Source organism: Aulonocara stuartgranti (assembly GCF_965226115.1).
Source record: "Aulonocara stuartgranti genome assembly, chromosome: 12".
NCBI classification, from domain to species: domain Eukaryota; kingdom Metazoa; phylum Chordata; class Actinopteri; order Cichliformes; family Cichlidae; genus Aulonocara; species Aulonocara stuartgranti.
The window spans coordinates 3,574,299-3,589,275 of record NC_138948.1 but is presented as its reverse complement, the minus strand read 5'-3'; the positions used below and the strand labels follow the sequence as shown (position 1 = coordinate 3,589,275).

Below are 14,977 nucleotides of genomic sequence, written 5' to 3'. Positions count from 1 at the left end.
TTTCACAGTTACGCAGACGTCCGAAACTCCAGCAACTCAATTTTATTTGTGTAAAAGCAAAGAAAACAAAGCTGCAAAAGTCCATTTTGCAGCTGCTTATTCAGCTGAGTCAGCTTTTGTTGTGAGCTTGCACAACTTCCCTTTCACAGTAACATAAAACCCCCACAAAGTGAGACCATGAGGCATTATTTGGGTTTTATGTAATAGACGGTCTGTGAGGTAACTTTAGAAAACGAGAATTTACACGCTGGTAAATTTGGAGTGAAATTTCAAGGAAGTGTCAGTGAGACGTTTAATAATTTACTTATCTGGATAAAGTTTAATCTGGTGTGTGAGAAGGCCTTTGTTATCCTCCACCACACATTCAGGAAATATAGAGCATTAGATTTCACACTAGGCTGTCCTCTACGGATTGATTATGATGATGTGGGAACAACACCTTACCATTGACACATCTACAGTCAATGCGCCAACATTTCTCTTACAACTCCTTCATTTATTTCCCAACAGATCCTTGTGCCATGACTGTCATTATAGTGCAAAGACACTCCCAAGAAGGAAAATCCCTCTCTTCTTTCATTACATTAGGTATAGGCGTGTAGCCACATATATCACAATGGCTCAGGCTGCTCTGAGTTAGGACATACTTATATGCAAAAGAATAAATAAATGGAGAAGAAGAAATGGAAGCGCGGTCATTTTTCTGAGGAAAAGGCATCTTTTCAGGGGAATCTAATCTACGTCTTTGCGGTTAAACCATTAAAGAGGAACTGTGACACAAATAAGAGGCACTCACCGTGTGTCAGCACACAGCAGTCAGTGTGTCTGCAAGAGTGGCTCACAGAAATATTAATAGCACAAAGAAGTGATTCTTGCAAAATACACAAATTGGCAATATCTGATCACAAATGTGAGTAATGTGTCCAGGGCAAGCTGCCTGACCGTGAGCTGATTTCAGTTGATTTGCAGTTTCAGCTGAGCCGTTATTAGCCTGAAAAACTTGCACCAATATTAACAAAAACATTTCCAGGGAAAAAAAAGCTGTGCATTTAAATGTAAGCAGACACGACACGTTGTGCACTGATGCATGTACTTCTAACTTTGCATTTGAGCGCTGGAAATGTGTTTAACTTCTGTCTTTGTGAGTTATTTCAGGTTTTGAGACCGGACCCTTGACTGGAACTTTTCAGTATTGTGATAAGAAATACAGTTAGGTCCATAAGTATTTGGACAGAGACAGAGATGCTGGGTTTCCTGCTTTTTATTGTGATACCACAACTTTACTGCAGCAGCTTCCAGTTGCTGTTTGTTGTGGGCCTTTCTGTCTGAAGTTTAGTGTTTAACAAGTAAAATGCATGCTCATGATCAGGTGACTTGTCCATTTAAGAATATTCCACTTCTTCGCTTTGATAAACTCCTGTATGTTTGGATGGTCATTGTCCATCTGGATTAGAAAAACCACCCAATCAATTTGACTGCATTTAGCTGGATTTGCGCAGAGAGTAAGCCTCTGAACACCTCAGAGTTCATTCAGCTGCTTTTGTCCTGTGTCACATCATCAATGTGGATTGCTTTGGATCATGAGCTGTTCCACGCATCACTCTGGTAGAAGTAAATCTCTTTAACATCTGTCCAAAGAATGTTTTTCCACAACTTTGCTGGCTTTTTTAGCTCTTTTTTCAGCAAAGTCCAGTCTAGCATTGCTATTCTTGAAGCTTATGAGTGGCTTAACCTTGCAGTGAGCCCTCTGTACCCTTTACTTTCATGCCATCTTCTCTTTAGGTGTAGTTGGATATCAGTACGCTGACCTCCTGGAGAGTGTTATTCACTCGGTTGGCTGTTGTAAAGGGTTTGTCTTCACCATGGAAATGATTCTGTGCTCATGCACCACTGTTATTTTCTTGGATGTTCAAGTCTCCTTGCATTGCTGAGTTCACCAGTGCCGTCTTCCTTTCTCAGGATGTACCATTTTACCACTCCCAATATTGTAGCAATTTCTGGGCTGTTTTTAATCTATTTTCACAGCTTGGGACGGCTTGTTTCAACACATGTTGTCAGTTCACAGCAAAATCTGCCAAAGCAAGCACCACACCTCAAATCAACTCCAGGCCTTTTATTTATTTAACTGATAATGACATAGCGAAGGAATCGCCCACACCTGCACATGAAATAGCCTTTGAGTCAATTGTCCAATGACTTCTGTTCCCTTTCAAAAGAGGGTGGTGCACACTAAGGAGCCGATGCTCCTAAACCCTTCATCCAGTCCGAGTGTGGATACCCTCGAATGAAACCTGAGAGTCTACACATTATGTCCATGTCCATTATAGAACTATAATTGGAACATGGTTCAGTAAAAAGGTAAAAGAACTGTAGCTCTTCAGAGGATATTAGAAACGCCTGGTATCAGTTTGGGAGAGTCGTGATCTTACTGCTCTATAACTGCACAGATGTATGACCGAGGGCACTTGAGGATTTGTTTCTAGCTAATTAAAGCATGTGGTCATTCATATCATATACAACATGTGTAGCTTTTGTAGCATTACAGAGTCTGTAAAATGTTGCACATATTAATATAATTTTTACTTTGTCAGGTCAAACATTTGAAAGACAGCAGCACTGATAAACAGAATATTCTCATCAGTGACTGTGGAAAATACCCACCTGTGTGCTGGAGCTGAACTCAGAGCTCAGTGCATATCTGTGACGCTCTTCCACAACAAACTGGGGAAAGATTCATTTTGCAGAGTGACATTTTATATCACCAGGGGTTATATGTTATCGACTATTTAGTGTATGTTGAAGTCTAACATGCTCTGTGCTTTGAAACCAGGTGAATCATCAGATTAAGTTACACATGATGATGCACGGCTTTCACTAGCATATCTGTCAGCTCCGCTGGCAAACCTCCCTGATGGCAGACAGATGCTCAGCTCTTAGCTGGTGTTAAATTACCCACCCTGGCTTTGATGAGCTGTTGACTGACATCACTGTAAGCTTTACCTCTTCAACCAAGAGCTGTCCTTAATTGCCCCAATATAAATGTCTCCTAAGTATACAGGTATTTAACCCCCCGCAATCCTAAACACATTAAGTGTTATATACACTGAATTATCAGTGTTGTTGCTGTTTGAGGATATATGACACTACCCTTCAATGAAATCTTAATTTTATGTCAATTTTTTTTTCTCATTTCCTTGTTTCAAATGTTGTTTCTACATTTTATGCAAAATTGTTTTGCAAATTAACACTTCTGAAGTATGTTTTGCTTCAAAGACTTTAGAATAATATTAAATCCACTCATGGATCAGGCTGGTTCAATGAGCTTTAGCAGTACGGTTAGATTAAACAGGTATATTCTTAACTACAACCAAAGTTCAACTTGTGTAGCTTGACATCAGTACAGAAGGGCATGTGTGGAGACACAGCTCCTTAAAGAGAGGACAACTTATAGAAGTAGAAAAATGATTTGATATGTTTGCCTCTCAAATACATCTTCAGTGTGCAGCACATTAGTTCATGCACAGGTGGCTCAGACAAAAAGACAATATCGCCCTCTGGTGGCAACATGTGCTACACGTGGAATGATAATAATATTGAGGGCGTAATGGGAAGGATTTCTTTTTTAAATCTACTTCAGATCTGCAGACAATTAACCTGTGTAACTGGAACACCACTGGAACTGGAAAACTCAACTGGTGTTTAATGAGACAGAATAATAATAATAATAATAAAAAAAAAAACAGACTTGTGTTTTATATATAATCATGGAGAAATTCACAGAGCTCTGTGCAGACTCCTAAAAACAAAACAAAAAAACCAAAACATCCACCACACAAGAAAACACTACAGAAGATGATTCAGTCTGTTGTGTGACTTCACGAGTCTCTCGCAGCATTGTGGAGGAATTCATCGCTACAGTTCATTCAGGTTTGTGGACATTTGTTTATGCACAGTATTAAATAAGGTTGAGGTCTGAACTGTGATCGGACCCATGCAGCACCTTGATTCTTTTCTTTTTCACCCATTCTGTTGTAGATTTGCTGCTGTGTTTGGGATCATTGAGAATTTATGGACAATTTCATGTCAATAGCACCTTTAGAAATAGATTTACTTGGAAATTTGGTGATGTGTTCAATGCTTATTTTACCTGCTGTAAAATGCCCAAACATCTGCTTTTACACAGGTGCTTAAACTTACTGATTCCTAGTTTATCAAGTAGGCTTGATTAGCAGTACCTGGCTGTTACTTACGTCCTATGGAAGCGGTAAAGCTGTATTTAGTTTGCATGGAGTCCTGTGAAAACTTAACCACTCATAAATCATAAGCAGCTGGACGCGTTGGCATAGCATTAAAGCAGAAAGCACAACTTGCACCCTCAGTAGTAATAATAATAATAATACAACTGCCTGACACATCTCTGGTTGCAGCCACTTAGTTTTATGCTTTTCCAGTAAAATTTAAGATGGGAACACTTACTCAGCATGCCCATCACTGGGGCAGCGCAGAGCCTCACTGATAAATGAAGCAGGTATTTAATAAGCACGCAGTGAACCGAGTCGTAAGCTGGATGCTGCCCATAAATCCAGAGTGTTCTCGGGTAGAAAAATCCCTTCAAAGGTGATGTGTGAGGGGGAAAAAGACACTGGAGCCACACGAGTTTGTGATCACATGAGCACTTTGTTATTTAACATCCATAGTAGTTTGATAATGTCATACGTACACATCATATAGTCTGGACACAGAGAGAAGAGCAGTGTCACTGATGCTGAAGGTATTTACAGGCAGCCGGGAGAGAGAATGCAGGGAGAAAACAGACGAGAGAAACAAAGATCACTCCTTTCTTTCCTTCTCTCTTATGTCACTCCTACAAGTATTTTAATGCACAACATCCCAGATATCTAAATGCTTAATTCTAAAAAGAAGTCTCTCTTTGCCTCTGGCCCCCTGGGCCTCCCTCGCCCGTCTCTGTTTTAATTACTGTGTGTTTATTTCTGTCGGTCCCCGGTGAGCTCTGAGCAGGATGGCAACGAACAGCAAACCTTCCTCCAACGTGACGGGCAACTTACAGTCAGCAGGTTGGTTAGCAGTGAGACTAAAGCTTATGCTCGCTTTCTGTAGTCAACATAAAATGCACTGAGAAACCTTTAATAACATTTGTACGTACAGCTCTACAGCAGAAATTAATTCAGGAGGGTTTTAAATATATTTACATTTGGATGAAATGTTAATCATCTCGCTGAAATTAGATGTTAAAAGTCTTACATAAAAATAAAAACTATACAGCAACGGAAAACTGAAATGGTGAAATTATATCCTATGTGAGATTTTCAAAAAATACACAAGCATTCATTTATTTAATATATGTACATTAATTTGACCTGTTTATAATTTTCCAGACTGGCCTTCTGTATACGTTTAAAGTATACAGTCGGAATTTTAGTTCTCCATCAACTCATTTTGAGCCTAAGGCCACATTTTGCACCTGAACAGGACCCCCCCAGAGCCTCCATCACAAACAATGTGTCGGGGTTTCCCTTTAAACATCAAAAATATCACCACAGATCCTTTTCTTTCACGTGAACGTGTGCAGACATAAATCTGGAGGACGCGTCGCATTAGACGCGTCAGAGCATGTACAAAATACACCATCAGGACAAATAGCTGGACAGGTGCCCCCCCCACCTGCACTCTTTAATGCACAAGTGTAGAACTCCAGGCCTCGAGGGCCTGCAGGTCTTAGATGTGTCCTTGATCCAACACAGCTGATTTAAATGGCTCCAGAGGCCTGGTAATGAACTCGACTTGACCCAGGGTGAGATCTAAACCCTGCAGGACACCGGCCCTCGAGGCCTGGAGTTCGACACTTGTGCTTTAAGGCATGAATGAGATCTTTGCACTTTGAACCGGAATAAACTTCCATGCTGGAGTAAATCCCATCATCCCCTTTTCCAAAGACACCTGCACAGCTATGCTTTGCTTTCATTTGACATCCATGTTTTCTGTAAGCATCCATTTAGGTGCTTCCCTCAACTTATTAAATAAATAGAATTTATCAGACGTTTAAGTCACTAATGCATTTACAGTATGTACCAATAAATCGGGCCGTGTTACCACCAGCTCAGTCCTGCCATCCTCACAGGTTGTCAAGTCTTCTTAGATGTGAGAGTGAGGAGAGGGGGAAATAGGACGGTAAGGAAAAGCAAAAGATTTCGAGAGATTTCATGCAAGTCGTCGGTGTCAACCATGGTTTTATCCCAGCTGTGAGGAAAGGAGGATTACTTTGACTGTCTATCCATCCAACAGTCACGCTTAAACGAAGGCAGATCAAACAAAACGGAGGATAAAAAGAAAAAGCTGATTCTCCTTCTGCTCTCTTTTCACTTTGAATGTCTGAACAGCTGCTGTCACGAGCTCGTGTGCAGATCTCCACCGTCTCATTAGAATAATAAAAATATGCTGAATCACAGAACATTTATCCAAAAGCTCTTACATTCATATCAATCTTACCAAAAAGCAAAGACTCACTCGTTTCTACACGAATGCAAAGATCATATTAGCACTAAGTTTACAAGAGGACGTCAAACTAACCTGCGCCGGCACCGAGGGCGATCGTTTGAGCGGCGAGTTCAACGTGTGGCACAGCTGTACAGCACAGTGCAGCCAGGTGTGGAGCACGAGAGATCTGCCTATTTTTTTGAAATTAGAGCTGGATGATAAATAGACTGGACCTGCACATTGCTAAGCTAGAAGGAGAGGCAGAGAAAGAAGCGCTTGAGAGTCTTTGGGTTTGTTTGTGATCTTTGTGGGGTGCTTTTTTGTTTTTTGGATGTATGCATGCATACGTGTCTGGGTGTACCCTTGAAGCAGATGTCTGTTTGTGGTTGAGCCTGCATGCTTGCCCTCGCAGTCATGTCTGCATCCTCTCCAGCTTTACTACAATGATTTGTCTTTTTTTCCCTTTAAATTACAGATGAAAACGGGTTTTTGTGTTCGGTCCGTGTGCGGGAGGGATACCCTCCATGTCTGTTTGGCTTCACCTTTCGGACAGTTTTCTCTTGCTCAGCATTGCCCGAAACCAGGGGCATCCTGGCTGTCCTCCATGCTGTTGAGGGTGACGTAGACAATTGGAACCAAGCCCCGGGTGGAGCCCAGGGAACAGAGCAGCCAATCGGGGTCAGCCTTGCTCAGAACGCGCAGGATGTCGCCCTTGTTGAAGCTCAGCTGTCCGGGCTCGGTGGCGATGTGGTGGCACAGTGCTCGTACTTCGCTGAGAAATCAACACGGAGGCAGAAGGTGAGGATGAGTGATCGAAAAGTATTCGGAAACATTTTTTGAGGGAGGAATGCTTGGCATCACTTCCAAGTAACACTACGATAACACTGCAGGCGGTTCCTACCAGCTGGACTGTAGTTTGGCCTCAGCTGGGTACGTCGACGCTGGTGGAGCTGTACTTTGGGTGCGAGTTGGTGTGGCAGGAAGCTCCGCCTTTTTTCCGGGGCCTGCTCCAATGGTCAAAGCTACAAGGTCGAGAACAGACCGATCCAAGCCGAGCCAGCCAGATGGAGGTCTAAGAAACACAAACAACGTGAAAACAAAAGGCCGATGTTAGTCCAGGTCAGTCTTTCGTCATTTGCGGCACGACATCAACGGCATCCAGTGAAGCAAAAATATATATAAACCCACTAAATTTGTAAAGAACTGTAAAATGTTCCTCAGGAAGAAGGTGATCGTTCTGTTCGTTTCAGATTAAGATATACAAATGATATTTTGGTGGTTTCAGTCATGAACATTTTCTCACCTGGTCTTTTGGGTTTTTGGCTTCTGTTCACCTCCTTCTGCTTTCGAGGGAGAACCGACACTAGAGCCAAAGAGCCTGCTCCAGCGCAGACTCTGTCCCTGTGAGGGGCTCTCATCCTGGGCTCCGCCGTGGCTCCCAGTCACCGTGACCTCCAGAGGGTTGGTGTGATTCTCCTGGTTGAGGACAGACTCTGGGGGGCTACCCATCCACGAAGGCCGCCCCCTGGATCCAGATGAGTCCCCGCTCAAGCTACTGCTGCTGCTCTTCCTGCCCTCACCTTCCTGAGAGGCCTCCGCTCCCTCCACCACTCCCTCTCTTGTGGGTGGGATTTGGCCCTGTCGTCTCTCCGATGACTTCTTCCTCTTCTCGGTCTTAACAAACTTTGTCCCCTCTGTGGATTGGTCGATGTAGACCTGGGAGGACTGCATGAGCTGGTACCACCAGCCGGCCTGCCTGTCTTGCCGCTGACGCCCTTCATCTGCAGGAAATCTGTCTTTTTCCTTCCTCTTGTCCTTCTTCTTTTTATCTTCATATTCTCCATGGCTCTCCTGTCCTACACCTTTCACCCTCTGCCCTTGGACCCCCCTCTCCTTCCATAAATGTGCAAACCCTACTTCCTTCACTGTCCCTCTGCAATCAGGCCCAGCTGTCATGCTCTGAGCTGTAACGCTCTCTTTCCTCAGCATCGATTTCCCCGCTGCTGCCTCTCTTCTCGATCCAACTCCCTCCATCCTTGGCCATGTTCCCTCTCGCCTGAGCCCCGCCTTCTCTTTCTTCACCTCTGCGCTTGAGTCTTTGACCATTTCACTGACAGTGTTGCTCCACCCCCTCATGAGCTGGAAGGTGGAGCACTTCGACTGGTCGACGCTCTGGCCTGCAGAGCAGAGCTGCTCTTTGCGACGAAGCTGCTCTTGTCCCTTTTGGAGGAGATGTGGTTCAAACAGCAGGTCCAGGTCAAAGGGGAGCAGTGAGAGAGGCTGCAGCAGGAGGAGGAGCTCCTCAAAGAGGGGCTGACACGGCCCCTGTGACAGGGGAAGGAAACCCCAAGGGCTGTAGTATGCGGCAATAATATCTGAATAAAAGATAAGAGAGGTAAGGAGGCGTCACAACAAGATGCACAAGAAGAAATCCGTCGTTTCAGTCACTATGGTCTTACCTTCATGCGTGTAGAGGTGATTGAACCAGAATTCCAAAGATTTCAGACTAAAACAGACAAACAGTCACTTATTTAAAACCTGCAGCAGAGTAAAAGTCTCCTGCAGAAGACATTTAAACAGTCATCACACCCAAAACTGAGTCTTTTAATCAGCTCTGACATGGTTTTAAAGGGGACCCGTCATGCTCTTTGTTATTCTCTGCTACTGATGATAATGGGGTCAGTGTATGGAAGTCATTCTTTAGCTCCCGAGTGATTTAGACGCTCAGTGTCATGGTTCTGGGTCCTTTTGACCAGTGTTTTGAGTTTTCTTGTGTTTTGGTGTCTTTTGTATTAGAATTAGTTTACCGCGTCCCTCTGTGTGTGTCTTTGTTTTTGTGTGTTTGTGTGAGCCCTTGTGTCTTGTTTCCCTCTTCTGTTCCCATGTTCCCCTCCTTGTGTGTCGTTCCACGCTCCCCCCATCTATTTTTCCCAGGCCGTCATGTCTCTCCTCTCGCTCTGTCTCGTCTCCGTTAACTGTTTCTGCGTCCCCCTCGTTATCTCCTCCTGTTATCTACAGAATCCATTTTGTTTCCCTAAGTGTGCTTTCCTCTCAGTTTCCGTGTCATGTTGGGAGTTAGTCTGCGTCTTAGTGTTTCCTGTTTTATTTTGACAGTCTTGGTGTACTTAAGCCTTCTGTTTCTGTCTGTCCAGCGTCGTGATCTGTCTCGTTCCCTGCCGAGTGTTCTGCCTTCCCACCTGTTTAGTTTCATGCGTATTCCCAGTTTAGTTCGTTTTTGTATTTCTGCCTTCTGAGTTTATTCTTGCCTTTGTGAGTCTGCATTTTGGTCCATTTCCGCCTTCACACGGCCAGCTTTGAACTCAACTCTTGCCTTTGTACTTTCATGTCCAACACACAGTTCATATATCCCAGAAGCCCCGCCCACCCACTGTTCAAACCTGTTCAAAGCCTATTAGAGAAAATCTGGGAGGTTGCCCCTGACGATGAAGGCCAGCATTAGGTAAACTGAAGTGTGAAGTATTCAACGTTACTTTACGTACCTCAAGAATAATAATTTAGTGCTGATTAGGCAAATATTAGGCCGTCTTTAAGGAATAACACCAGTTCAAAACACACATGAATACACTTCAGCTTATAAACATGTCCTCAGAGAGCGGGTAATCAAAACTTAGAACAAAAAGGTTACGAGAGACAAATAACAGCTCACAACATGATTACTTTTTTCATTCAAAAAAAATCTGATTACATTTCACTGTAGGTTACACACATAGCCACAAATACACCAAAGCACTGACCAACAGGGGGCACTAATGTGCCAAGATATGCAGGAATGTACCAGAAAGAAATGGAACAAGAAGTCATGAATGCAAACAACGTGGGGTTTAAAATACTCAGAACGAGTTTTCAATAGTTTCTAATCTGTTTGACTTCAAGAATTCACAGATTGTGTTTTTCTTAACTGACTGAGACTTTCATCCATCACCTCTGTTATCGGACATAAACAGTAACGCTTTTAAATGCAATGCACTTCAGCACACCATGATGACCTCGAGAATAAACCTAAAGTAGAAACGTCACTATTTTGCAGTCACTAAGACCCAAAAACACAGAAGCTGTTGTCGTGTCAGAGCGAATCAGAGTGAGCTCGAGGCTCAGAGTGTAAACTGAGAATGAAAACAGCAGTAAATGAAACGACTCACTTGAGCAGGCCGAAGATGAAAGCATTCAGTCTCATGCTGTGGCTCGTGAGCTCCGAGTACTGGCTCACCTTTGAGAGCAGGCTGTGGAGAACACGTGTGGACGGGCCTGAAAGGACACACGTTTCAGAAAACACATGTTAAGCTTAAACAACATCTGCAAAAGAATGACTGTAGCGGTTTGTGAATGCACCCCAAATAGAGAGGAAAGTACAACGAGTAAGCATTTTGGGACCCTGGTTAGAAGGTGAAGTTTGACATGGAGGTAAGGAGCTCATTTCTTTGTGCCCTGCTGCTCTACAGTCACCTGAATCCTGCTCATGTCAGCGCTGCCAAAGGTCAAAGTTTCGTTTTGTTACAAACACAATCTATGCCTCCTATTAGTCATTTTTATTTTTTATCATATTTGTTTTTATTTATCTGCTTTGCAGTTCATATTTTATTTGTTCATGATTTTTAATCTTCTAATGTTTCATTTATCTTTCTAAATGTTTTACTGCTTGTTGTTTCCTTTCTAGTCTTGTGAAGCACTTTGTAGTTTTATTTTGAAAGGTGCCATTCTACTCTATTACTTCACTTCATCCTTCTGCACCATAGTTGTCTGCTCCGACACTGATGGTGAAAATCTTGCAGTTTAGTTCAACATGTCACTGCTTCATCACCTCTTAGAATTAGTCAGGCCTTTGTCAGCGCAGGGTCAGCATTACAGTGAGCGAGTCACTGCGGTGGATCAATACTAATGCCAACTTCCCGCAAAATCAACTTTAATTGTTAAGTATCGGTATGTCCCCTCCACCCCAGCTCTCTCACCCAGCTGTGTGGACGCCTCCACGAGGCTCCAGGGCTGACAGCGGCGCTGTCCAATGATCAGGTCCAGCACGTAGGCCTTCAGACCGTCCTGCAGCACGTCACGTAGAGCCGGACACAGATACTTCAGGATGAGGTGACCCACGTTGGGACTCACCCAGCTGTTCCCGAGCTTTGCCTGGCGGGTTGTAGAGAAGTACAGTCACAGACTCAGAGATACGAGCTTAACGCTACGACAAAACTGACATGTTATAGCGGGAACATAGAGACAGGGAGACTAGACATGAGACGTGGGACCAGGAAAGGTACAGAGAAAACATGGGGACAGAACAGGGACTGTCAAAATAAAACAGGAAGCACACGACAGGTACAGAGACACGGACTTGATACTGAACAGAGGGAACATGGAGTGAGTGACATGAGAAATGACTGACTGGAGAACATAATAAACACAAGGACAGAACTAAACATACACCAAACATGAGGGGCACAGGAACCAAAACCTAAAAACTAGGAATCACAAACTGGACAGCAAGAAACACAGAACAGAAACACTGGGTCACCGACCCCGGACCGTGACACTGTGGTCCACCTCACCAACTGATAAACTCACATGTATTTGCCAGAAATTATATTATAATATTACCACTGTAACAATAAACGATAGATGTTTGTGTCATTGATGCTCTGAGACAAGATTACCCGACCGTGGGTGACAGTCTGACAGAACGCTCTGTCCCCCTGACACTGAATCTAAAGCTACTGAACCAAGCGCTGCTTTAGATGCAGCGTGTGTTTATTCTGTATTTGTCCCATATACAAATACAGAATAAAAATACAAATAAATATTACATAACATTTGCTACAAGTACACAAACAGCTTGCTCACTCTCACCAAGCAGTCAGGTGGCGCCATCTGATGGTGAAGCTGGTGTAATTCACCACAAAACACACATTTTGGTTCTTTTGCGCTTCATTGCAGTTGTGATGTGTTTGTGCAAATTCTATACGTATAACTTTGATCAGCCAGTAGAACCAGCGTGTGAGTTCATATTCACAAATGAGCAGTTCGTGCCATCGTGTGTGGCTGCCTCACCTGTGAACCCCAGGCTTACCTTAACATCGGGGTCTCTGCTGGTGCCGAAGTGAGCCACGATCAGATCCACTGCAGTGTTCACGGCTTTCACCAGAGCTGACGAGACAAACCGAGCAAAGCGTCTGTAAGTCCATCTTTTTATTTCTGTGTTACTGTGGCAACAGTCACATGGCAGTCATCTGTGTGCTATTTTACAAAACCCCTGCAGGAAGGTGAGGTACCAATATAATAATGAGTCTGAGCTCCAAATCTGCACTGTTAGATTTGCTACAGCAGTAAAGTTGTCTTCTAGGGATTTGACTCACATCAGTCTGAAAACAAGACAAACGTTGAAAGATATGAGTCACAAAACGCTGACAAAGAGTGCAATTCAGCTCCTACTGAGCAAAAAGCTTTTTAGCTTCACTTTGAAGGTAAAGCAAATCTTTGTGTCCTGGTTCATCTGTGAAATTGATTTTTATGAAAGTAAGGTGAAAGGGCTTAATCAGTCTGCTCAGCACTCATGTCGCTGCTCTCTACAGCTGTGTAAACCTGCATTATCTGGTAGGAGGATGATCTCCTCTCTCACTGCTGTGGCCTCGGATAACTCTGTGAGATCCACTTCATTTAGGGTGATTTGATTTTACAGTTCACAGATTTTTGATTTGATTTTACAGCTCACAGGTTGTCAGTAAAAAAAAAAAAAATGAAGGTGTCATCCTGCTTTTACATATTAGGAAGGACTAAAGTTGAGCATCTAAACAGGAACAGTGATGCCTTTTTTAACTGAAGAGCCAAATAATGTCTGAATTACCTTCTAATGGACTTTTATGGGATTTTTTCCTTGTATTTAAAGATCCATGAAAATTGTACTTTGTGTTTAATCAAAGTTAATGCAAACATGTTGCTCCTTATAACTATCTAAGAGTTGTGTTGTAGAAAAGCAAAGGGCGATCGTGGCTCAAGAGTTGGGAGTTCGCCTTGTAATCGGAAGGTTGCCGGTTCGAGCCCCGGCTTGGACGGTCTCGGTCGTTCTGTCCTTGGGCAAGACACTTCACCCGTTGCCTACTGGTGGTGGTCAGAGGGCCCGGTGGCGCCAGTGTCCGGCAGCCTCGCCTCTGTCAGGGTGGCTGTGGCTACACTGTAGCTTGCCATCACCAGTGTGTGAATGGGTGTGTGACTGGATGTGTAAAGTGCTTTGGGGTCCTTAGGGACTAGTAAAGTGCTATACAAATACAGGTAGTGCATGAGGTGAAATCTGATGTTTCGTGTTTGTATTTTGGCTTGTACACCGTTTCTGGAGGTTTTAAGCTCTTCTTTAAGTGTAACTAATTAACGCTTAGACCAGCAGCAGCTTTTGTTAGTGTGAAAAACAGTCAGATCCCTGAATCACACTCGTATTCAGTTACCAGACAAGGAAAAGCAAAAAAGGAGAACAGTGCACTTTTGTATGAAAGACTTAAGGGAGCTTGAATTTAGTGTGAACTCTCCTAACAAATCGATTAATTCTGTATCGTTCACAGACAGTAATATTTATAAATGTTGGGAGATCCCTGCAGCCTGTGAGCCCAGAGGCACAACAACAACACCATCACACTTTCTTAGAATAAAGACCCGCTTGTTGGTGTGTGTGGAGAACGGTAAGCAGTAACCCTAAACCTAACCATAACCTAATTAAACATTAAAACCACATTTGGAGTCAGAAAAATTCCTTCAAATTTGTGGGGACTGGGGTTTTGGTCCCCACAAAGATAGGAATACACACACATAGGCATGCACACACACACACACAGAACCCCCACCTCTCTTCTGCGTCAGGTCAACAGAGATGTGAGACTGCGAGGACGAGCACAAAGAGGAGGAGGTGGAGGCGTCCGGGGAGAGGCAGAACTCCTCAGGCGGCTTCTCTGTCAGGGAAAAGTAGTCGGACAGGAAGTCGCTGTAGCTCTGCTGCAGCTTAGCTGATTGGCCCACTGCTGAGACACACACCAAGTCACTATTAGAGGCATTGAGGTAAGGAGCACACTTATATGAGCCTACTAATACTGCCAGTACTTAAAATATCTGAGTCTATTGTTTAAATATTTGATATTCTTGCAGGTCTCAACAGTGCCAAGAGATTTTTGAGCACCGTTGAGTCGTCCCAGCTTGTGGCCAGAGGGGACCGAAGGGAAATCAAAAACGTTGCGTCTGGCAGGTCGCGGCCCCAATCCAGCAGAAGCATGGCACCCCGACACCCTCTCCACTCCCAGAGGGTTTCGACGGCGGTACTCTCTCCATTTGAGAGCCTGAGGCGAGAGGTGGTGCGCTGTTGTGGGACGGGAGGTGTTAGGGTTGCGATAAAGGGGTCGGATTAGGGTTTGTTGATGAGACAGATGGAAATGATACGCAGGAACAAAGCAGATGAAGATGGGCGTGTGGAAAAGGTGAAGGGAGGACAGGA

At 43.8% G+C, this 14,977-nt stretch overlaps 1 protein-coding gene across 8 annotated transcripts in view; it reads right to left on the bottom strand.

The window, feature by feature from the left end:
- Positions 1 to 4,657: 4,657 nt before the first annotated feature.
- The window catches only part of rusc2 (RUN and SH3 domain containing 2), a 41,992-nt gene continuing 31,672 nt past the window's right edge, over positions 4,658 to 14,977 (bottom strand). For 4 of the 8 annotated variants that reach the window (XM_082555719.1, XM_082555723.1, XM_082555720.1 and 1 more), the window contains 9 exons: positions 14,666 to 14,842; positions 14,337 to 14,510; positions 12,575 to 12,651; positions 11,463 to 11,637; positions 10,656 to 10,761; positions 8,955 to 9,001; positions 7,799 to 8,870; positions 7,397 to 7,567; positions 4,658 to 7,267 (listed from right to left, as the gene is read on the bottom strand). In XM_082555719.1, coding sequence (XP_082411845.1) covers positions 7,060 to 7,267; positions 7,397 to 7,567; positions 7,799 to 8,870; positions 8,955 to 9,001; positions 10,656 to 10,761; positions 11,463 to 11,637; positions 12,575 to 12,651; positions 14,337 to 14,510; positions 14,666 to 14,842 — 2,207 coding nt within the window. In that variant the 3' untranslated portion in view covers positions 4,658 to 7,059. The remainder of the gene's footprint in view (positions 7,268 to 7,396; positions 7,568 to 7,798; positions 8,871 to 8,954; positions 9,002 to 10,655; positions 10,762 to 11,462; positions 11,638 to 12,574; positions 12,652 to 14,336; positions 14,511 to 14,665; positions 14,843 to 14,977) is intronic. The other 4 variants (XM_082555722.1, XM_082555724.1, XM_082555725.1 and 1 more) reach the window with 3 other exon arrangements.